The sequence below is a fragment of the Crassostrea angulata genome, chromosome 5 (assembly GCF_025612915.1).
Source record: "Crassostrea angulata isolate pt1a10 chromosome 5, ASM2561291v2, whole genome shotgun sequence".
In the NCBI taxonomy this organism is placed as follows: Eukaryota; Metazoa; Mollusca; class Bivalvia; order Ostreida; family Ostreidae; genus Magallana; species Magallana angulata.
The window spans coordinates 22,341,562-22,365,373 of record NC_069115.1 but is presented as its reverse complement, the minus strand read 5'-3'; the positions used below and the strand labels follow the sequence as shown (position 1 = coordinate 22,365,373).

Here is a 23,812-nt window from a genome sequence, read left to right as displayed (position 1 = left end):
AATGCTTTTTATATTATTATTGTGCCATTATATGGATACAGTAAAACATACATGATACTTATAACGAAGTGCCAGGGAGGACGATTTTGCATCATTATAAACATTATTTGTTATATTGGTTAGCTTCACAACATGTTTAAAACTCGCAAGGAGTGAAAATTAGTTTGCTGTAAGCATCAATTCATTCTAAGGCAGTTAGCTATATTACGTTTTTCACTGTACGTAATATTTGATAATAATCATGCATCGTACAGTAAAACACGGTTATAGCGAACACGCTTATAATGAATTGACGCTTACAGCGAAGTGAATTTTATTCCCCAAGTCTCTATTTCATGTTGTAAACTTGACGGATATAACGAATTACGCTTATAACGAAGTAAAATTGCCCGTCCCTGGGACTTCGTTATAAGCGTGTTTTACTGTATACTGTTGGCTATCAGAGAGTTGTCTCTTAGACATTGTTACTCAGGTGACTTGTGAAATTGATGTACAAGGCGGCAGTACTGGTACATGTACATGTAAGATAACAAAAACAAGGATCCAAATTTGTATCGGGTACAATAGCCCACAGGCCTCTGAATTTCTATCAATAATATAAGCCGTTAAATGTAGGGGAAAAGAAAGATATATTAATACCCTTTTTATATATTAATACACACCGGGTGTATTTATATATAGTTAGGGTATATATCTCTCTCTTTCCCTACATTTAATGGCTTATTGATGGAAATTCAGAGGCCTGTGAATAGCCACGGAGGTCCAAGAAGGGTCACAACCGGAAGGGATGTAAATTTAAAGGAATTTGATCTGAAGAAAATTGGGGGAAACTTTGTAAAGGTAAAAATTAAGTCTTACTAGGAACACAGATGAGGGCGGTTCAATTTTTTGCAGTAACTGTTTTGCTTTTTTTTGGAGGGGGGTGCATACTTTTTTGCTCAAGTGGTATATGTGGCAGGCCATACGCCTAATTGCTAAAGCATTAATGCATCTGTATTGCGCAATTTATGATACTGTATACAGGGTTATTTTTGCCCTGTGGTTTTTTCTTTTGCCCTTCAACACGTCATCCGTGTCACCCATCTTGATTTTGCCCAGACATAGTGGCGTGATAGATACTCTCGTTAATTAACACATTTATTTATGAATCGTTTTGAATTCGACAATTCTTAATTAAATTCGCCGGCTGACAATGAAAGCGAAAAAGGCGAAAATAAAATAGGGACGAATATTTCCATGTTTACAATAGCCAAGAGCATGTTTTACAATTAACGGTTATAAACCTTTTGAAATACAATGTGCTATACATTTTAAGATTTGTCTATAAAACAGTGAATAAATTTGATTATTTCAGTTGCTAAATAGTGGTGTTGTGTCTTACTAAGAACAGTTGAATGTTTTATTAGTAATTTTAGGATTACCGGTATTTACCCGCCCCCCCCCCCCCTCCTTTTTAATGCGAAGCAGCGCACTTGTTGTTAAATAGCTTTCTTTCTTTAATTTGATATATAAAATATGTTTTATTATTATCAATTTTTGTAGCATTCAGTGATAAGTTAAGTCTGATGGCAAGCACGGGTTAACATCATGAAAACATTCTGAATCGTGAAGAGGTTTTCCTTTTGGTAGATCTTTAGAACGGTACGGAATTAAAGTTCAAGTCGACAAACGCCTGCTTAAGATGAGCGTATGATATTACTATGCCATAGCTGACTTATGTGGCTATTTTATATGTAGATGGTGCTTTATTATATTATGCTGTGGTTATTTCATGTGAAGATGGTGCTTTATTATATGAAGATGGTGCTTTATTATATGAAGATGGAGCCTTATTATATGAAGGTGGTGCTTTATTATATGAAGATGGTGCTTTTTTATGTGAAGATGGTGCTTTATTATATGAAGATGGTGCTTTATTATGTGAAGATGGTGCTTTATTATGTGAAGGTGGTGCCTTATTATATGAAGATGGTGCTTTTTTATGTGATGATGGTGCTTTGTTATATGAAGATGGTGCTTTATTATATGAAGATGGTTGCTTTTTTATGTGATGGTACTTTTTTATGTGATGGTGCTTTTTAATGTGAAGATGGTCACTCGGAACTTTATTTTTGAAGACTGAGTTAAACATTTATTTGAAACTAGAACAAAATTGATACAGTTAAAATCCATTTAATACACAATTGCTAGTTTCTCTTTTTTAGAATAATAAGTATTTATGTTACGAGATGAACTGTACGACTTAATCTCAACTGAATTGACAAATATGATTAATTGAATAATACAATATTTTGTCAGTATTTCTTGACATTTTACTTTTGCCTTTACCACTTATAAAAGGACCTTCTTTGAGCTATATTATAGTATAGTAGACTTTTCCCTGGGACTTTCCCTTACTTTATCTTCAAGTCAAATCCTATCACCTAGGGCATCAGTCTGTTTAAAATCAGATCCTCAATCCGTTCCTTTATTTGTTTTTTTTTTGTTTTTTTTTTTTATAATATTTTGATTTGAAACACTCAGAATGTGAGCTCTTCCTCCAACTCACCACTTAGGTTAAAAAGGAACGGTCATAAATGACGAAGACCGACTGGGCGATGACAATAACAAAATCAAAGTACTGAAGAACTGACGAGAGTTGATTTTGTCGATGTTTATTTATTTTAAAATCAATGATATGTTATTTTGCATGACAAGTACATGTAGTTTCTAATTTGTATTTGAATTACGCACATTTTTATAATATGAATTTTTGGACTTTTTCGACAAGAATGTCGAGAAACCCCCCATATGAATCATCTTAAATAAATTAATTCAATCAAACTATGTATCATTAATAGAAATATTTCTCGAAAATTGTATGGATCCAAGCAGTATTGAACTCTATAGTCTCGTTCAACCAAACGCTCGGCTGACACCGTAAATCTCCGACAAGCAAGGGAGACTCTCTGCTTGTCGGAGATTTACGGAGACAGTCGGGCGTCGAGTTGAACGAGACTATATTGAACTCTGGCGTAGGAATACATACGACTACAAAAAATATCTAAATTGTTCGTACCATTTAAAATCTGACTATTTTCAAGCTATTTATAAATAAGTTTCCTTGAAAAACAATGCTTTAGCATACATTACATCGAATTTATCAATTATGTTCAAGAACTAAGTCTTGTCAGCAGCGATGATTTGTGATGAGGTCCAAACACTGTTTCACTTTCGGTTTGTCTGAGTAACTGCATAGGAGAGTTGATTAAAATCAACTCCCAATTAAGAGCGGATCAAAGATCTTATTTTAATCAGAATGATAGGACATAACCTTCGCTTAAACATAAATAATTATTTAATTCAATTTTCTGCTTTTCAGGATAACGTTACTAGGCTTTAATTCTTGTAATATTCCGTCATTATATAGTTGTCACTTAATAGATGCAAGTTCGGTTGGGGTAAAGTCGTACACAGCTAGATCTTCTCGATAGCTTATATACTAATTGTGCTAGAAAAAAGAGGAACTAGCAATAGTGTATCACATGAATTTTGATCGCATCAATTTTTTGTTTTACTTTCAATATTTCGAGATAATACATAAATAGTTAACCCAGTATTCAAAAATAAGAGGAGTTCCGAGTGACCAACTTCACATTAAAAAGCACCATCATATAAAAAAGCACCATCATATAATAAAGCACCATCTTCACATAAAAAAGCACCTTCACATAAAAAGCATCATCATATAAAAAAGCACCATCTTCATATAATAAAGCTCCACCTTCATATAATAAAGCACCATCTTCATATAAAAAAGCACCACCTTCATATAATAAAGCACCATCTTCATATAAAAAAGCACCATCTTCATATAATAAAGCACCATCTTCATATAGTAAAGCACCACCTTCATATAATAAAGCACCATCTTCACATGAAATAACCACAGCATAATATAATAAAGCACTATCTTCACATGAAATAGGCACATAAGGCAGCTATGGCGTTCCATACATTACAGTAAGAGGAATAGTATACATGAAGATATGCGGTTTTTTACGTTTGTTTATACTAAGGCCGAAGCAAAGGAGTCTCCGATACTCTAAACCGCAGGATAAAAAACCTTAATTAATCATAGTAAAAGCCATTACATGATCCCTTCCCAATCCCACAAACGATTAGAAGCAACTAGTGTTTTGTTTTGGGGTTTTTTTCATTCCAATATTTATAAATAAATTATGAATATCGTGTTTATTACATGTTACATGTACATGTAGTAAGTCAATGTTTGTTTCGATGTTCCCTTTTTTCCCTTCCTTCGACTTACCATGCATACAGCAGTCTAATCATTCTTAGAACATATCTTATCTTAATTACTGTAAACCAACTTTTATTCGCGTGCGAGAAATTTTCGCGAGGTTCGCGAGAGCCTTGTTGTCGCAAATACTTTTCGCCGCGAACAAGCCCTTGTTGTTTGATTCTTATCACAACATGGGTCTAGATAAGGCTTTGTCGCGAAAATTAGTCGTCGCGATCAAGTTTATCTCCAGGAAATCGCCGCGAATAAAAGTTGGTTTACAGTATCTCCTTCGATTTAAGTCTTTGGCTAAATAAGGTTTCTTATAACCATGGAAACAACAAATTCGTGTATTAAAATTCTTTAATTTATCGAATTTAAAAGTTTCATATCAAAAACAAGAATATTGTACAAAATATAACAACAGTCTGTTAAATCTAGAATTGGCAGAAAGGAGTACAGTAGCGTTGTGAATTGACAATACATTTATTTGATGCTAGGATAAGAAAACGCAGAAAACTTAAGAGAACGGTATGACTGATTTAGTACGTACGGGACACCTCTATTATTTGATGTTCTGTCTTTTGAAGTTATTCCACTTTACAACGCTTGATGTTCTGTCTATTGAAGTTATTCCACTTTACAACGCTGTGTAATTGATAAATCCGTCAGCTTTGATCTTTCAGGTTTACAATTTATCTCCGTGTGAAATATTCAGTGCATTTTTTAGTAAACTGATAAGAAATTGTACATGTACAATTCGAAATTTTTTTGAACAGTGATTATATTTGAATTTTGAAAAAGGCGAATTAACATCCAATTTTAATTTTAATTTTTTTTTTAGATAATTATGATGGGGAATCATCGAGAATTTTGATTTTTCCATTCAATCTACATGTATCTTGATGATATATGAAAACTGAAATCTGTTTTATTTGCTGCATATATAAACAACATGATAAATCGGGTTTTGTTTAAATAAAAAAACCATTCTTTGCATTATATCTTAAATAAATACAATCGCAATATGACTCACAATATCTTTATCAACAATATACAATGTATAAAAATAAATTACAAAAATTATATCATTTTTTAACATTAAAATCATATATACTACTAGTTACAACAAACGGACGGATCCGGAAAACAACGTAACAATTATCGAGTCTATATGGGTCCTCCTTAATCTCGAACGTGTACTTTTTATATGGTCATCATTCTTTTATGCTCAGTGAAAACTATCGACAAAGTCTCCACTAACGTGTGAAAGTAATGGAACTTTTAAATGAAAAACAGTTGAGGTTACTGTCAGTAGTGAACATAGCATATCACTACAGTCTGAAAAACAAAGTGTGACATATCGGCCGTATGATCGCAGAAAAGTCGAAAACGTCTGCGATTTAATCGTAACAAGGTCGTAACTTTCTTAATAAGCTGGTTTCAAAAAGAAATATGTCCATCTCCACTCAAAAAGAATAAATATTAAAATAAGAGCCTCGAGGGTCATCGAGATCAGGTATCTGTATCTTCCGAGCAAAGGGTATTATGGCCCTGGACTGAAGCTTATCAAAATCATAGGCTTGTGTTGAAGTCCCAGTTCTGTGCATGACTTATCTCGGTCTGCAGAGCGCTTGATCGGTTGGACGAGACACTCTCCGAATGCTTCATGCCAAATCTTTCAGTGGCACATGTACAAAGTACATTGTAAAGTTTTGTAAAGTCGTTTTTGATGCTCTTTCGAAATGCAGCTAATCGTCCAGCATATATAAACACATTTACAGCTGAATTCATAAACAATAAAATTCGGCAACTGGCTCTGCAAAAAAACAGAAACATTATTCAAAAATCTTATGTTAAATCTACAAAATGACAAAATTTGACTTTTTGGAATGTATTTATTTATGAACAATTGCTGCACGAAAAGGGGTAAAATGTTTTCGAGAACGATTCATAAGATCTTTGCTTGTGAAGTCTTTTAATACGTTTAAACGAGATATCTGTGAGCCAATGCTCACTAGTAATACTCCTGCTATTATGTGAATATACAAAGTCAACATTTAACAGGAAGTTGACGTCCGATTGGACGAAAATCTATCCAAATGTATGACATTCCTAAACAAACAGTGTATCAAAATTTCCAGCACCTGCAATGAATAGTTGCTGAGAAAAATGCGACAGAAATTTAAGTTTGGTTACGGTCAGACAGACAGACACACAAGGGTAAAACAGTATAATACCCCCTTCTCCTTCGGAGCGAGGGTATAATAACAGTTTGGATTTTCAAGCAGAGACCTAAAAATATGACGTTGTAGTTTTACGTGCAATGAACGTACCGTATGAAGGGTGTGATAGAACAGTTCTGAACACACGTGATTTCGTAAAAGAAGTAGATCATCATTGGCATCCATCCAATGGCGAAGCAGCCCAACAAAATGGACACCATGAATGTAGATTTCAGTTCGTGACGTATTACATTGCTGCTGGACTGAGGACTGTTCTTCCAAGACACCCGCTCTTGTAGAGCTATCACTTTTGCCTACAATGATATATCTTTGTGATCATTGTTCGTGGTGGATTAATGTTCGTATATTGCAAGCTGCAGGTCTGTAGCTCCCGGTCTGAAAAAATTCGGATTTACGACCTGAGGTCGTCCGAATTTTTTCAGACGGGGAGCTACAGACCTACAGCTAGTATATTGGAACTGCTGAAGTCAGTATAGTAAAAACGTTTGTCTTAATATACAAATATAGATTATACTTTTCGGCGCACCAACTATCATGATAATGATTTTAAATTTAAAATTTTCGCTTTAATTCTGAAAGATTTTTTTTTTATTATTTAATCGTTATAAGCTATCCTCTATGTGTGAAAAGGATCATTTTATCAGTCTTAAAATAAAATAACAAGAAGTACTTTCAGAACTAGCATGTATTTTAAGAAAAACAAAACACTTGGTCAATTTTGGAGTTACCACATACCTGCGCTCTTGCAATTTTGGCGATTCTAACGTAAAGGCCGAGCATGACAAGTAGAGGTAGAAACAGCTGGATGATGAAGAGGACACTCACATGGGCAATGGAGAAGATGAGCTCGTATCTACACACACTCCCTGGTTTGTTGATATACTCCTCTGTAACAAAATAAATAAATATCAGTGTGTACTGTGTTAGCTTAAAGGGGCATGGTCACGATTTTGGTCAAAAATTATTTTTCCGATTTTATTGATTACAATGCTTATATATAGTTAAGCAATTTTTAATATGCAACTAAAATTCGAGTGATATTCGTTTAGTTATAAGCGAGTTACAGAGCTTACAATTCTTTATTATGTAAACAAAGCTTTTGTTTACATTTTGAATGTTGGAAGTGAAAAGCCAAATTTTAGAGCTTAAATGAATGTGTTAAACGTTAGGAAAAGTTTATCTATGCTTAAAATTAATAAGAATTAGACAAATCAGCTTGTAAAAGAATTTTTACTGGTATATTGAATCTATGTAAACAAAAACAGGGCACGAGCCTTGTTTACTAGTATATATCAAAGAATTGTGAGCTCTGTATCTTGCTTATAACTTAATGACTGACTCTCAAATTTCATTTCTTCATTAGAATTGCATTTCTACAGCATTGTAAATAATAAAAACAGCAAAATAGAATTTGACCTAAATCGTGACCATGCCCCTTTAAGGTGGTACGGGACATCTGTCGATATTAATGTGGATTAAGGTACATTATACATGTAATTGAAATAGTTCCACCGATTTAAAGTTTTTAGCAAAATAAATACGCTTTTAAAACTTTGGGAAGGTAAAAGTTTTAAAAACCCCAGCGGGATTCAAACTCATGACTTACAGATTCAAAGCGAACCCTCTAAGTTTAACCTACTGCGCTACGCTGTTGCATGGTTTTCTATCTAGGAAGAGAAACTGTTTATAAGATTACATTTGATTTTATTGTTTATTTCGATAAACAGTACGTCAAATTATGGAAGTGCCCCATACATGTATCACCTTAAGGTAAAGTCATGTTGCATGTGGAACACATTTGTGTGTGTGTGCGAGTGGGGGGGGGGGGGGGGGGGGCGCACAGATATTTGCATCTTCCTTTAATATGTTTGTACCTGGATTGTAAATTGTGTACATTACTATACACACTCCTTGTGATAGAATCCAGATTGTAGAAATGACGAACTTTGTGGACTTCGTGGTAATGTAAAGATGATAGCGCAGAGGATACACAATGGCGATATATCGGGTAACGGTGATGGCTACTAAATGGTACGAGGAACAAATCTCCAAGGCAAGCACCTCTGTCACCAAGAAGCGACAAACGTTCCACTGACCTAGAAGAAAAGATGAAACAAAAAATTTAATTGCAATATGATGTCGCTTAAATTTTAAATGTATCCATACCTTTATTACGGAAGCGTATTAGGGCCGCAGCATTATCTTTTATTAATTTGTTATAACAAATTATCAATTTGTTTTAACAAATTATTAATTTGTTGTAACAAATATTAGGTATTATGTTATACTTCGTGGATTAATTTTCATATGGATTAGTTTCTTTGTTTGTAGGCTTGATTTCAATGAAATAATATAAAATTTATTTATAAAGTCGGCAGATGACTTGTCCCTATAATTTCGTAAAATAAATTGTCTAATTTATTTTTGGGCCAGAACATTTCAATTAATAAACCTAAGTGAAGACAGTGTCTTTGTCCATGTATCAAGTATATATGTACTGAATTACAGATAGTTTCCTGGGAAATGGTAAGCTTCTACAAAAAGCCTTCTAGAAAGAAGAACAGTCATGACAGAGAGGGATTAGATTATTCCTTTGCTCATCTAGAGGGGGTCGGGACCCCCTATCCCCTGAACAATCACATTTCTTAAATGTATAGTAAAATTACCAAAAATATGAAATATGCCTCAGACCCCCCCCCCCCCCCCCTAATTAAATATCCTGCAAACCCCTTGTAAAAATATCTGGACCCGCGCATGTTATTGATATAAACTTTTAGACGTAAATTCTTGTATTTACGTCAAATAAGATACAGCGCAGTATAAAATTATTGTTGTGTCGACATTAATTAATTACTATGCCACCACGTACTGCATATGACAATAGAAATAAAAATTAGGTTCCGAGTACATTTTACCTAATCAATTCATTGTGTCTATACCATACTTTAACTTCTAAAACTCCATTATTTCTTTATTGTGTTTATCTCGTTGCATAAAACATTAGATCTTATCAAATCCGAACCAGGAAGAAAATTAATGTCATGGTTGTCATCTACGCTTCTATTAATCAATTGGTATCATTTTAACAACATACAGATCAAATTACAATTTAATAATTATTTTGTTAATATCTTTACAGGCACGTATGGATTATAGGTGCTCTTTATCACGGTGATGTATAAAAGATTCATCCTGTAGCTATATAGAATCCTTTTAATGATTTTTTTTTAAAATTTAGATCAGGAGTGCTATGATACAACACTTGACACAGGTTTTGGGTTCGGTGTATATGTTCATGAAGGAAATTAATCAAGAATAATAACAGTGCGTTATCCTGTTTATTGTTTCTTAAAATTACAGTTCTCTTGTTTACTGCATAACAGTGAGTGTTTAATTTCATTACAACCAGCCCTATACTGAAATACCCCGGAACTGGATAAAGGGCATATGTACTCTCGGTTGTTTTTCTTCTGTTTCAAAGGTGTAATTCTCCAAAAAAAATAAATTTGTTTGTTCTTTTTTTTCGCATGACCTTTGTTTAAGCTATTCAAAATTATAGTTATCGGTATTTAATTCTTTCTAATTCTGTAAATGTTTAATTTTTTCATTAAAAAATGACTAGATAAGATATATCTAATAAAGTGTTTCATTTTATCGTTACTGAAGGGTGTAAGTGCCTACACGTTCAATAGATCTACAGGATGATGCAATAAACATGCGTATAAATGGCTGCTTGTTTTCCCTCGGCTGTAAATTTCCAATTTCCGGAGCGCTATACCGCACCTGTCTCCTGGCGTCCCGATCTGATGCGAAAATACTGTTAGTAAGATCAGACATGACTAAGCTTTACTGATAATGCCATTGTTCACATTTCTAATTCTTACAACCCCCCCTTAAACCGTATTATAAGTGCATTAACAAATCAGTCGAATGGAAGCTGATTAATTAATGGGTCAAAGAGGATCGATAATTTTCTACAATTACAGTACTTTATCGCCATATCACCATTGTGATATAATTATGATGTGTATTCTTCTTTGGATCAGCTTTCCCCAAGAGCCCGATTTATGATGGAATTTTATCGCAGGCATTTTATTCCAAGAACTCATTTACTTAGAAATGTAAATGACAATTCTAATTTCAAGAAGAAGAACATCTTTTTTTCAGTTATTCATATGCATGTTTTATAATATATGACCTCAACTTGTGAAAAGATAATGGGGGAACAAGATAGCACAAATACTCAATTGGTTTTGTCGTTAACAACAATTTCAAATTAATTTTTTTCCGACTAAATATACTAGATGATGTTATAATACAAGTTTACAAAAGCACAATTTCTAATTATGTTCAGTTTTGAATGATAAGAAAAAAAAGTAAATTCAAAAGTCTTGGTAGTATCGAACGCACAACCTAAAAAACCTATATTATTTAAGCTCTATAACGTTTCCTAATGTCTGGTGCTCTGACCACTGAGCCTTTTCAGTCACAACAAACTCTATTGTTAAATATTAATGTTATATGCAACTTCAACCATGAATTTACGGACTTGTAGTAATTCTCCAAAACGTTCTATTCTTGGGATACAAAATGACATTTTTTAAGTATAGTGGGTCATTTCTCCACGTTTTTGTTGATAGAAATCGGTCTGATTTCCTTTAAACCTTATATAGACTATGACAAAAATGTGGAGCCCAGACCCACTCTATAAAAGAAAAGGCATTGAAGTTCCAAAAATGACACTATTTGGAGGTTTTGACACAAATACGCCAGTTTAAATCAATTTTTTCCAAATATTTAACATATTTAAAGGTCATAAATCGATGTTATGGTAAATATACATTGTTTTAAATAATATAGGATGAGATTTGTTCATAATTTAATTTCATGGTATCTATCTATCCTCATATAGGCAGTTTACCTTATTCACCCATCTTCTTTTAAAATAGTTTTGCTCGTTGCTCTATTGCTTGAAATCCAATTGGCATCCAATGGTACTGGACTAGTAATTTGCTAAAATTTACAATTTTTCCTTCGCACATGAAAGTATTATATTGTGATATTTTTAGATTAACTGGGATACAATTAATACGGAAACTTCCTTATATTTTTCCCTGTCAAGTAATATTATTGTTTGAAGCATGAACCAATTCTCCCTTGTGCCTTTATACAAACGTATGGAACTTACAGATATACCGGTGTTGTGCAGTGCCCTTTCCCCTTAGTCATCAAATAATTACGTAAAGTTCTCTGTATGTTATGTGAACTAAATTAAAACTTTGGCTAAATAAAATAATAGGCTGACAAAACACGCCCTAAGTGTACAGATGCATGTATGCGTATGTAACCTTAAGATGTACAATACATTGATCTTAATCCCGACTGGCTTTCCATATTTTTTTTTAAAAGCTGAACATAAAACGTTGAGGAAAAACACCACTTTCAGGTACATGGAGTGGTGTTTCCCCCCGGAAGGGGGAATTATTATTTTATTAATTATCTAATTTATTTTATTTTTATGTTTTATGTTTTGCACTCAAATTATTAAAAATTAAAAAATCTAAAAAATTAAATCAATGACACCCGGACCAAAACTGGACCCCGGGAGGGGTTCAAAGTTTAATTAACATTGAAATATATAGAGAATTTTTTTTATAATCCTTAGATAGTGTAGATTCTAAAATTATCAAACAGTGATTGGGACCAATACTGAGGCCCCAGGTTCAAAGTTCAACTTAGAAGTAAATATAAAAAATGTTTTAAAATCTTCTTTTGAATAAATACAATGCTAGTGTAGATTCGTAATTGTTTTAAGCGTGACCAATACGGATTTAGGAATAATGCTCAAAATTCTTTTTCTCAAGAAATACAATGCTACGTCTAGCTATTTTACAATGTAAGCATCCTCATATTTTGAAATCCTCCCCTTGAAAATTAAACGTCAAAGATTTTCAATGCAAATATAAGGGGAGATATACACCTAATGTAAATATTTTTTCATATATCTTCATACAAAGCTCTTCTACTTAAGAAGGTTGGTATTGTCTGAAAATGGCCACGACCATCCTTGCCCTCTTAACTGACATTATTTAGAAACAATACGGGGATTTCATTACACACACAGCGCAGTTTACATTTAATATTATGTCATTTTCCTTCCATCGAAACACAAAGATCTTTTGCACTCAGATTAACCACGCTTATCTATTATAAATGATAATGCATGAACTGTTCAAGGATGTTTATTAGGAAGTTTACATTTTTTTTGTAGCAGACTGGTTTAGAAAAAAAATCGGATAATATGCGTTCTGAATGAAAATATTCGGTTAAGCCGATATATAGCTGGTCCAGAATAGAACAATAGGAAAACGGAATTCTAGGAATCATGAAGTATTTAAACATAGTTTACACATGAGCGTAAGATAATGCAGAGAAAAAATTAACAAAGGACAACGTTATGTAATTGATTAAGCGAAGGATGATGCGTACGATTCCTGACATAATATTCTAATATTTGTGATATATTTAATTACACTGAAAAGGGAGCAGGGATGATAAGCCTTAACACGTGTTTTTTTTAAAAAGTTAAGATTTAACACAAACAAATGATTTAAAAACAGATAACAACCGAGGTATAAAGGTTTAACCTCGCAAACATCACAATAATTTTACGACACAAAATGTCTATAGATTAATAAATATTCATTTGCCAGCGAATACAATAGATAGATAATAATCTATCATGCAGTTACAATTATTTCTACAAGGAAGTTATATCTAAGCAATGACGAGTGCACTGGAATCATGTGATATAAGTATAAATTTATCTGCATTAGTAGACTTCAGATGAATTACTGTTATGCTGTTTTGCTGGGGGGGGGGGGGGGGGGTTTGTGTTTTGGGGGGAAAGGTGACCTTCTTTGTGTTTTTTTTTCTTTGGGGGGAGGGGGGGGGGTCATTTCATTTTTTTTTTCGTTGCTCGTGGCCAAGGTAGTTAAAATATATAAAAGATGAATTAATAAGTAAAAACTAAAAAGACCACAATCTTCTATCTGAAATCGAAAGTGCACTTGGCATTAAAATTCTGTTTTTGTAATATTGATGTTATGGCATTTTCTTATACATGTATATTTATCAAATATTAATATTTTTTCTTGTCTGGTCTTTTGTATACTCGTTTATAAACTAGAGTAAACTAAACATTCTTTGTTTCTTGGTATCAGGATTTGATGAAAACAGAATGTCCGGCTTTGAATCAATTGGCATTCGCACCAGTCGCATGCAATGATTTTTAGAAACTGACTTGCACTACCGCGGCTGGTATTTTTCAGAAACCGAACTGAAGCAAAAACAAAAACAGGAAAAAGACAATGAACGCTCTGAGACCACATCAGATGCATGTTAGGCATACATTTCCGGGCGCGATTGTTGTCGAAAACCTATTTTTCACCTAAAAGAAAAGGAAAAGAAACAAAATTGACAGTCTCACTTGAGAGACTATGTATATACTACATGTAATTCGCTAAAATAATTTGCGCTAGGAAAGTGTTTCGTTTTCTTTTGATATTGATTTAACCAACACCCCCCCCCCCCTTCGTAATCCTCCTCAATACAGCTATTGACAATCAAATGTATTAAATGAATTAAAAAAAATTCAAGATGCACTTTAACTTAAAAAAAAGTACTTTGAAATGTTTACATTTAAACAAAACTCCTTTTTATCAGCAATAAATAACGCTTCTGTTTGAACAAAGTTTATCGGCTTTCCCATTGCATGCTTTACGCACGGAATGTCCGTATGTTTGTATACAAATCAGACTTCAAAGGGACATAATTCTTCTTTTATAAGGATGAGTACTTCAGGTTTTACTTCAATGCTGGGTTTAAAAAATAAAATGGATTCTTCTTAACTCGAGTGAAAATGGATTAGATCCAGGTTTTCACTGCAGGCACGTAGCATCGTTTTGAAGGTGTGTATGGGGAGGGGGGGGGGGAGGGGGGGGGCAGACTCGTCCAAAAAATCTTGACAAGCAAAAAAAAAAGCGGGAAAAAGTTTCTTTCCAAAATCCTGAAAATCCTAATCGGTGGGGGGGGGGGGGGGGGGGGGGTAAATCTTTTACCTTCAATATCACTATTTATTTCCTTACTTTCAATTCCATTTTTTACAAGGTCCCATAAAAGTGGGAGGGCCAACTCATGTTAATTCAATTTTTTTGTATGTAAATTTAAGAAAAATCTTTCCTGCGCAAAAAAGTGGGGGAGGGGGGGGGGAGCAGCCCCCCCCCCCCCCATGCTACGTGCCTGCACTGTTGAAGAATCTATCTGCTGCTTGAACTTAAAATCTGACCGAGTGTAATCATCAAGTAGTGTTTGAACACCATGCATGTACAGGTCTACACATACACGCATCAAAATCTCAAGAGCAATTAGAAAATCGGAGAAAATTTATGGAACTAATATTCAAAGGTTTCCTTTTATAAAAGAACAATAAATTTTCATCCGACATTCGAGGATTAAGTACGTTCTGTTCAATGCGATAAAAATCTAAATATATCTATTTTAGCTGCAACCAACTTCGTCTGTATTTTAAATAACATGATTTCTTTATTGGTTAAAAATATTGAAATGAGAGAGAGAGAGAGAGAGAGATGTTCAGCTGAAAGAATTTAATTATTTATATACTTTAGTCATTTATGGTAATGTTATTTTAAGTATTTAAGACAGGTATTGAGAACTTTGTGTTTTGGAGTCATTGCACGATGTTTTTGTCTTCGATAATGATATCTGCCGAATAAATATACCAGATATTGAATCTTATTTATTTTTTTTAAATGTTCATTGCAGATTGTTTTTAAAATAAATATTGGAACGTTCAATTTCATTGTAAAGTCTAAAGAAGGGCTCGCAATTTAGTGACTTTCTTACCTAAAGGACGGCTGATTTCGGGCACATGCTCTAGGTGAGAAATATTATACACGGGGTAGATGAAGCCGATCAGAAGATCCGTGACAGCCAGACTAACGATGTAGAAGTTACAGGGCTGGCGGAGGTTGGGGGTCCTCATCACTGTCCTAATGACCAGGATGTTTCCAGGAATGTTAACAGAGGCGATGATCGAAAACATCCCGTAATAATACACATAGAACAAAGTTCCCGGCTCCGGAGTCGAGTAAATCGCCGTTTCCATTGCAGTCCCGTTTAGAAATGATGGCGAATTTGTCGCGGCATCTTCCGAACCGGGTATCGTCTGCTCCATCAATGTGCACGGATATGGGATTATTATCCACACACTTTTTTTCTTCGCCCGCAGATCATTGCTGTTGACATTCAAGGAATACTTTTGTGTGGATTATAGTATTTAGAAACGATAAAACATTCCCTCTTTTTCAAGTGGTTTCAACAACATTGAACAAGGAAGCGGCGCGTAAATTTCTCCGGAATCGCATTCATGGCCCGCTAGTATTCGACAACCTCTCCAGGCGATGGCAAATATATCGTAATATCGTATTGGATTTTCTTTAGGATAACTTATCTGGGGGGTACACGTTCCATGATATACCTTGAAATGTTCTTATTTATACAGTTATATTGTGCTACTATGCAACCAAATGTCATGTTGCGGTAATGTTTGAAAAATTTCTTGAAATGCGCAGTTATTTTTTTCTCTTGATCTATGTATAAACAAATATTATATAACAGTTACAACATGCCACTGCAATAACCATTCGTTTAACCCTGATCAATGCTTGACGTTAATAAAAAATAATTTATGTTCTATCCGATCAATGACACTTATCTCTCTCTCTCTCTCTCTCTCTCTCTCTCTCTCTCTCTCTCTCTCTCTCTCTCTCTCTCTCTCTCTCTCTTAAATTATTTATTTTACTGATTACCAAGAAAAACACGCCTATATATCTTACGCAATATTTCAGATAGCACTAACACTGGTTTTGATACGGCTGCAATTATCTAAAAGAAATTACTGCTTTCTTATTCTCTTGCTGTAACTTTCCCACTCACATATACACGTAGGCCTAACCGGACGTGAGGAATTTCAAATGATTGACTATTCTTTTCAAATTCAATTTGGATTCATCAATAACACTTTTAAGAAAAGTTTAACAAACTTGAATATATTTAGTAAAATGTGAATGTTACATTGATGAAAAGGTTTCCAAGTATGGTTGCTCTTTTAGCGAGTTCTGATTCTGCAGAGACTGCATGGCCGAAATATTAAAGTAAGATCATAGGGTTTTTTTTTTCAAATTTCCTCTTTTGGTATTTGTCACAGGAGTAAGTAAATGGAAATAATTGCATGGTATTCAGTTTCATAGAAAAAATGTTATGTACACTTTCGGTTATTCAATACACATGACTGTACACTTACGTTTATTTAAAATAATACGTATTCAGCGTCAAAATGATGTATAGGAATAATAATTCGAGACGGAGTACCGAAATCTATTTCGTGCCAATACCGACACTAAGAGAGATCTTGCATGGTGCTCTTCGGGGAAACAAGCACAAGCTATTTTTGTTGAATTTAATGCATGATAGGACTTAATCACCTGTCTCCGATAAAATCTAAATGGAGATCGATTCTTAGATATAATGATGCTCTTCTAATTAAACTTAACTTGACTAAGTGTTTTGCAACGCAAATAAATTTGTTCGTGCGTGTAACAGTTTCCTTTCAAAGCTCATATATATATATATATATATATATATATATATATATATATATATATATATATATATATGTATATATGTATATATATATATATATATATATATATATATATATATATATATATATATATATATATATATATATATATATATGTATGTATGTATTGCGGATTGACACTAAAAGTATCCCACGCTCCCACTTTAGCCTGGGAAATATTGAAAAGGTTGTGGTGTGGACATCAATTGATATTGACCTGTAAAGGTACCGACAAATAATGTAGCACCATTGAGACGCAATCATTACAACTCATCACAAATCATATACAGTATGAGTTTGAATTTTTGATTCAAATTTTTTATTTGCGTTTTAAATTTGGATAATTAAAATATTGTCCTAAAATTTACCGAGAATGAATAGTTCTTGTATCTTTAATATGAAAAATTATATATTTAATCATGTCCCCTCCAACTTTGTACTCCCTTTAAAGACCCCCATCGTAATTATGCCTTGGTTGACACACAACTGATTCAGAAGTTATAATACTGCGCGACATGGTTTCTTTGACGTGCTCGAATAGATTTTGAGTCACGTGGTCAGAATGTATATAAATAGGCAGTATTGCGTCACTCCAAGTTTGCACGCTAGTAAAGTTTGTCAGCAAAGAATTGCGAACGATATGGACTGCAGATAATTTAGGCTGATAATATTAATGCTGTGTAATAAATTATAATGCGTCATATTTGTAATAAAAGAATATTTGAGTGGTCCTGCGTAATATTTGTTGTTTATCCATTGAATTTGGCGTATAATATGATTTAAAAGCCATAGATCTGCCCCCGCGGACTACTTTGCTTGGTGCATATACTAAGCACTGCTGAGTCAGACTTTATTATCTAAAACATTCCATGTAAAAGTTACATTCTTGATTCAATAAGATGTAAACAAAGTAGAAAAATATTTCGATTTCAAAGAAAAAAAACTCATTGTCAGAGATCTATTGATAGTCTTGCTTGCTTTTTACATGTATTTTGTTAATCATACGTCGGGTTAAATATCTTTTTAAAATAATGAGCTAAATTCATTTCCTTTACACATGTATATGTTTGCATAAACTTGTAGCTAATACGCAAAGGTAATAAATCTAGTTTTTTATCTTTTCAGATAAAGCGTATGACTAATATATAGTTTTATATCGTATATCAATTTTCAATAATTTTGTCCGGGTCACATTTGTTTCAACTGTGTTTGAGGCACGTTCGGTCATCGACTTCTATTCACGAGTCAAATCATCGGTGATCTCCCCTGTCAACGCATCATACCCACTCTCTAAGTAACTCGCGCATAAAATGGCGGCATCTGTTCTGGGGAGGGTTACTTACTATGCAGTGCTTCGCGGCTAAGTCTTCTCGATGTCACTTTGGACGAGTTTTTAGGAAAACTACAATAGAGCCCGGATTTCCATTAACGCAACAGATGCCAGTGTTGATCGATGCCAAACACCATGGCAATTAAAACCCCAAAAGGTGGCTAAATGCAGTAATACTATTTAGAATGAAGAGTGTTTAACAGGTCATTGTCGATAATCCACTTCAGAGCGACTCCTTCTTCAGACATTGCGTATTGAGTGTTCCGAGGAACTTTTGGAGTGTTGTTAAAGAGGGTATCCATAAAATGGCCATGCAATCAAAGCTTGCATGGTACATGATTTATTAAATCTCAATTTATTAAAAAAGTTACCTTGTTATTACTCAACACGTGGAATTCCTAACACTATAATTATGATTTTTATTGTGAAATAAACAAATTGAATTTTTATGTTTACTCTTAAATTTAACCAAACGTTGTTGCATGGAGAAAGAAAAGTTCATTTTATGCGCGGATCAAGAAGTACGGAGGGTCAGATTCCCTGCAAAATTCAAATTTCTTTAAATTACATTATAAAATTACCAAAATATGCCTTAGACCCCCCCCCCCCCCCGCCAAACTCAAATAACAATAGCCCCCACCCCCGCCCAGGGGAAAATTTTAGATCCGCGCATGAGTTATTTGTCATTGATATATTATTTTATTGTTTTTCATGAAGGACTAGGGCCAGCTCCGGACACAACTTTGGGTCATAACTGATATATAGGAGTATAAGTCTTTTGAAGGTAACGTTAATTGGACTAGATTAAATATATATCTAAAATGCACATCAGTAAAAATAGTTTCCACTCTTGCATAGATAATAACACGAAGACCTCTCACTGAAAATGAACATTAACGAAACCTGAGAAAAATGAAAATAGTTTTAAGTACATCGTCGTGTATGAAAGACATATTTCATATACAGGTATGTATATATATCTAAATTTTACCCTTGTTCACCTGTAAATGTAATCTGAATTCTTCTAGATTTGTTTAAACGGGGTGAGTTCTTTGATCAAAAGTTTATCTTTGTGTCTGTTAATGCTGTATGTTTGTGTCATGTATATATCTTATTGTATGAAATAATAATAATGTGTGTATATATATATATATATATATATATATATATATATATATATATATATATATATATATATATATATATATATATATATATATATATATATATATATATATATATATATACTTAACTACGTACATGAACGTTGGCTCCAATGGCTCCAACTAATAATGTAAGTACATGTACATGCTGGAAGTATCTCACTTTACATATATGTACCCTACATATAACCCTATAATAAAGTGTGTTACTGGAGAAAGCCCTAATTGAAGCATACAGCTATACGATATATAATTGGCATTATTGTCGTCCTGTAAAAAAAATTGGGTTGGATTGCTACATGTATATATTTTTTCTTTTTTTTCTTTCTTTTTTTAACTTTCTTGAGGCAAAGTTTGATGATTTGTTTTTATCTTTATTTAATGTCATAAAGATTATCATTGCATGCAGAATTATCTTAATGGCAGGAATTTAAATCCTACTTCTGCATGCAATGTTAATAATAATATACATGTATTGCAAAAAATTAATAAATACAGATGAAATTGCTTTTAATATCAGCTTCTCAAAAACAATGTAACAAATCATTTTTTAGATTGAAATTTTTTTTTCAAAATTAGTTATCGATTTCTGATTTTTTTATTTTTTAGAAACCCACATCTCTTGGCCAGTAGGATTGCTTGCCAAATTCAAACGTGTATATATTTCCTGGTCATAAACAACAATGGCAATACAAAATGCGTAAATTCTGTAAAGACGAAGTTGCCAAAGTCCATGAGGGATTTACTTCTAAAACAAACTTCCGTTTAGCAATGATTTATTTTTATCCTTATTAAAAAGTCTTAATTTGTTTTGGTTTTTTTTTGTCTAGATGTACTTCCTGAGCTTAAAGCATTTTCAAAGTTAAACGAAAATCAATGTTTACTTTGATATTAAGTTAGTGGAATGTCGTTCGTTACTTATATTTCCTTGTATTGAATTGAATTTATATTAAAATGATTTTTAAAAAAGAACAATAGACAGCGCGTATACAGTTCAATTTGCAAAACACTTCATAGTTGTAAGCTAAGAAGGGAAGCAAGTCATTACAAAAACTAAAGTGAACCACGAGTTCTCTTCCTTCTCTTCTGACTAACACTCGGAACTACTCGGATGTCTCGCGCACTCGACAATAACTTAATTTACATGTATATGGAGCGTAGCGGAATCAGCCGAGGATTGCCGATTGTATGACTAAAGGTCATTACTATGCAGTTTTCAAACTGTTTGGATTTGTTATCAGCTGAGTGGTGATTGTTTAGGGCGCTAGCATTTATGATCCTTGTTTTATTGCAATTGCGCATGTATACGCAGATTCCTAACAGAAAAAAAATATAAGATGCGCTCTGACCAATTCGTGCTTTTTCAAACTGGTAGCATAATTTCCCACTAATACAAAAATCGTGCTAGGGAAGATGAATTGTCAACAAAATAACCATCAGATCTACCTGGAATAATTTAAATATGATTTTTTAGTCATAGAAATATTTAGTAAAGATAATTCCCATATATTTAGTTATGATTTTTTTTTATCTATATCTTTATACAAAGTTCTTCATATAGAAAAAAATTATGTAGTTTAAGAATGGTTTGAACCAAAAAAAAATGTTGCAGCCATTTTTCTGTATTACAATATTAATGTCAATGCATTGAATTTATGCAGGTTTATCACTGAGTGATATTTTTAACGTTTATATAAACAAAATGTAATTATCATTGAATTTGATATTTCCTCTCATTTATTTCCTTTTTTATAAAGGAAATGCACTAATTATTAAACATACAAATAAGAAATCTTCTTTTATAAAATTATTAATTAATTATTAATTAATGCTTTTATCAGAATGAAAATGAAGACATAACTTTTGAAGTTTAACGAATACGAGTACAAAATCATAACAGAAAGGAATTATTGGGTTTTTTGGTGTTTTAGAAGCATCATTTAACTTTAATCAGATTGGTATGGTCTACCAAGAAGTTTTCCCATGATACTTAAGAACTATCATTGTGTCCCACAGCTACTATTCCTTGAAATTTAAAATAAAATCGACACTAAACACCTCATTAACAGAGTTAAACAATGTTTATTCAAATACTTGTAAAGAATAATGTTAAAATTAATTGTGAAATGTGGTCTTTTTTCTTATTTTTATAGTATATAGACAGACAGGACACCACTTTCTCACAGACTCTCACACACAGCAAGTTGGTACAATGTATTGGTATACATCTATGTATATAGATACACAAATTACAAATTATCTCAACAAAAAGAAGAAGATTAACAGCTACATGTACATCATCATTGATGTGTTAATTAAATATTTATACAGGAAAGAGACAACTCCATGGTGACCATCTCTTTGTAAAGTCTTCAGTTTTCAGTATTGTAGTAAGTTTGTAAGTAGGACATTAACATTGAAAAACATATCTTTATGTCTTTTCTCGACCTTTGAAAAACATATTTCTTTACCAATATAATAAAATAGTTAAATGTGGTCTTACTGAATACTTATTTTAGGTTGAATTTGCGCAGATTATTCTGTGTTCGATCAAACCTTGTATATCATTTTCTCATTAAAGTATCGGGAATTGAATAATCGTTAAAACTACTTAAATGCATATAATTACACACAGAGTAATTAAAACCGCTGTTTTACAGCTTAGGCCAGCATTTTTTTATTTTTAGATTTACGAAATATTTTTCAAATTATTTGGTGAGGAGGAGGGAAAAAAAATAAAAATAAAATTGAAAAATTTGTCCGTGGAGAAAAAAAATAAAAATAAAACAATTTTTCAACAACATTTTTTTTTTTATTTTTAAAATAAGAACACGTGTCCAGGAGCTGCCATTTTTTAAAATATATAAGTAATTCTGGTTGTTGGTGATGTTCTTATCATAACATATTTTATCCATGGGCACTGAAAATTTGTGTTGATATATTGTACATTCATGTATAAAAACGAAGGTTTTTTAAATATATATATATATACAAGTACATACTGTACATATACATTAAGACAAAAAAATTAAGGGAGTTTTCACTTCTTCCTTGCAGAAAAATAGGAAGAAGTTTGAGAAATCATTTATTTGATTAAATTAACAATGCTATTCACAAATTCAAAATTTAAAATATTGTTACTGAACATAAATTGGATTAGAAGCATGTCCATAAATGTCAGTAAAAAATCATACAAGTTTTTTAATTTAAAAAAGACTAACTAACTTTTAAAATCTTATTTATTTATGTAATTATACCTTTAATAAAGGAAATGTTTCGTTATTTTGTTAGCTTAATGACAAATAAAATCATTCTCTTTCCTTCAGTCATAAGACTCCTGTGTTCAGTGTGTTTAGGGTTATTAGTCCAACCCTATGACCCACTTACAACCGTTATGTAGAGGATCTATTTCCAAACGGTTAAATTATGATTATTTTAGAATTTATTTTGCAAAAATGTTTTAAAAAAAAGTAACATCATTTTCTTGTTTTTTTTTAAATTTACGGAATTGTGATAGAAAAAGACTTCAACTTCTCTTTCTTGAGGAAATTCTGGCTAAGTTGCCGATCACAAAACTTAATAGGGTCGTAAATTGTAGGGTTGGACGAAAGCAAACAGGAGTAGGCCCTATGGTGGTTTTTTTGTGACTTCTAGTGCCTATGACTTAATCGGAAAGAACTTGTTCTTTTTAATCAATGCATGAATAACAATAATTCAGACTATGCATCAACATTTATTTTTATTTTTACCAGAAAGAAAATTTCGGGTCGGAGGAAAAAATAAAATTAATAGCTAGTTCAGGTCCTTTTATTTTTATTTGAATTTTTTTAAAAATAGGGTCGGCGGGTTTGTAAATCGAATTTTCAAAAAATGCTGGCCTTATGTAATATTTGAAATAAAATCGGAAATAAAAAAAATTAGGATCACTAACCGTACGAACTGACGTTAGATTTCAAAAAAATTGGAGTATGCCTTAAAGATGTATTTATGGAAGAATTGGCTATTACTTCTATGTAAAATATAGATCTACTCTAATAACAATAACATTTACACATTTTGAAAGTAGTTGAA

The 23,812-nt window shown here is 32.7% G+C and overlaps 1 protein-coding gene across 1 annotated transcript; it reads right to left on the bottom strand.

The window, feature by feature from the left end:
- Window positions 1–4,647: 4,647 nt before the first annotated feature.
- Window positions 4,648–16,284, bottom strand: LOC128182706 (melanocortin receptor 5-like). Its single transcript, XM_052851429.1, has 5 exons — window positions 15,451–16,284; window positions 8,400–8,621; window positions 7,261–7,412; window positions 6,616–6,818; window positions 4,648–6,098 (listed from the first exon to the last, which is right to left on the bottom strand). The coding sequence occupies exons 1-5, from the start codon at window positions 15,779–15,781 to the stop codon at window positions 5,855–5,857; spliced, it is 1,152 nt and encodes a 383-aa protein (XP_052707389.1). The 5' UTR covers window positions 15,782–16,284; the 3' UTR covers window positions 4,648–5,854.
- Between the last annotated feature and the right edge of the window lie 7,528 nt (window positions 16,285–23,812).

Excerpts from the sequence above, each read along its gene's own strand:
- LOC128182706 (XM_052851429.1), bottom strand. The coding sequence starts at position 15,781 with ATGGAGCAGACGATACCCGGTTCGGAAGATGCCGCGACAAATTCGCCA. Across the intron at positions 8,622-15,450 it reads CGAAATCAGCCGTCCTTTAG|GTCAGTGGAACGTTTGTCGC; the intron begins GTAAGAAAGTCA and ends CTTTTCTTCTAG. Across the intron at positions 6,099-6,615 it reads TCTATCACACCCTTCATACG|AGCCAGTTGCCGAATTTTAT; the intron begins GTACGTTCATTG and ends GTTTTTTTGCAG.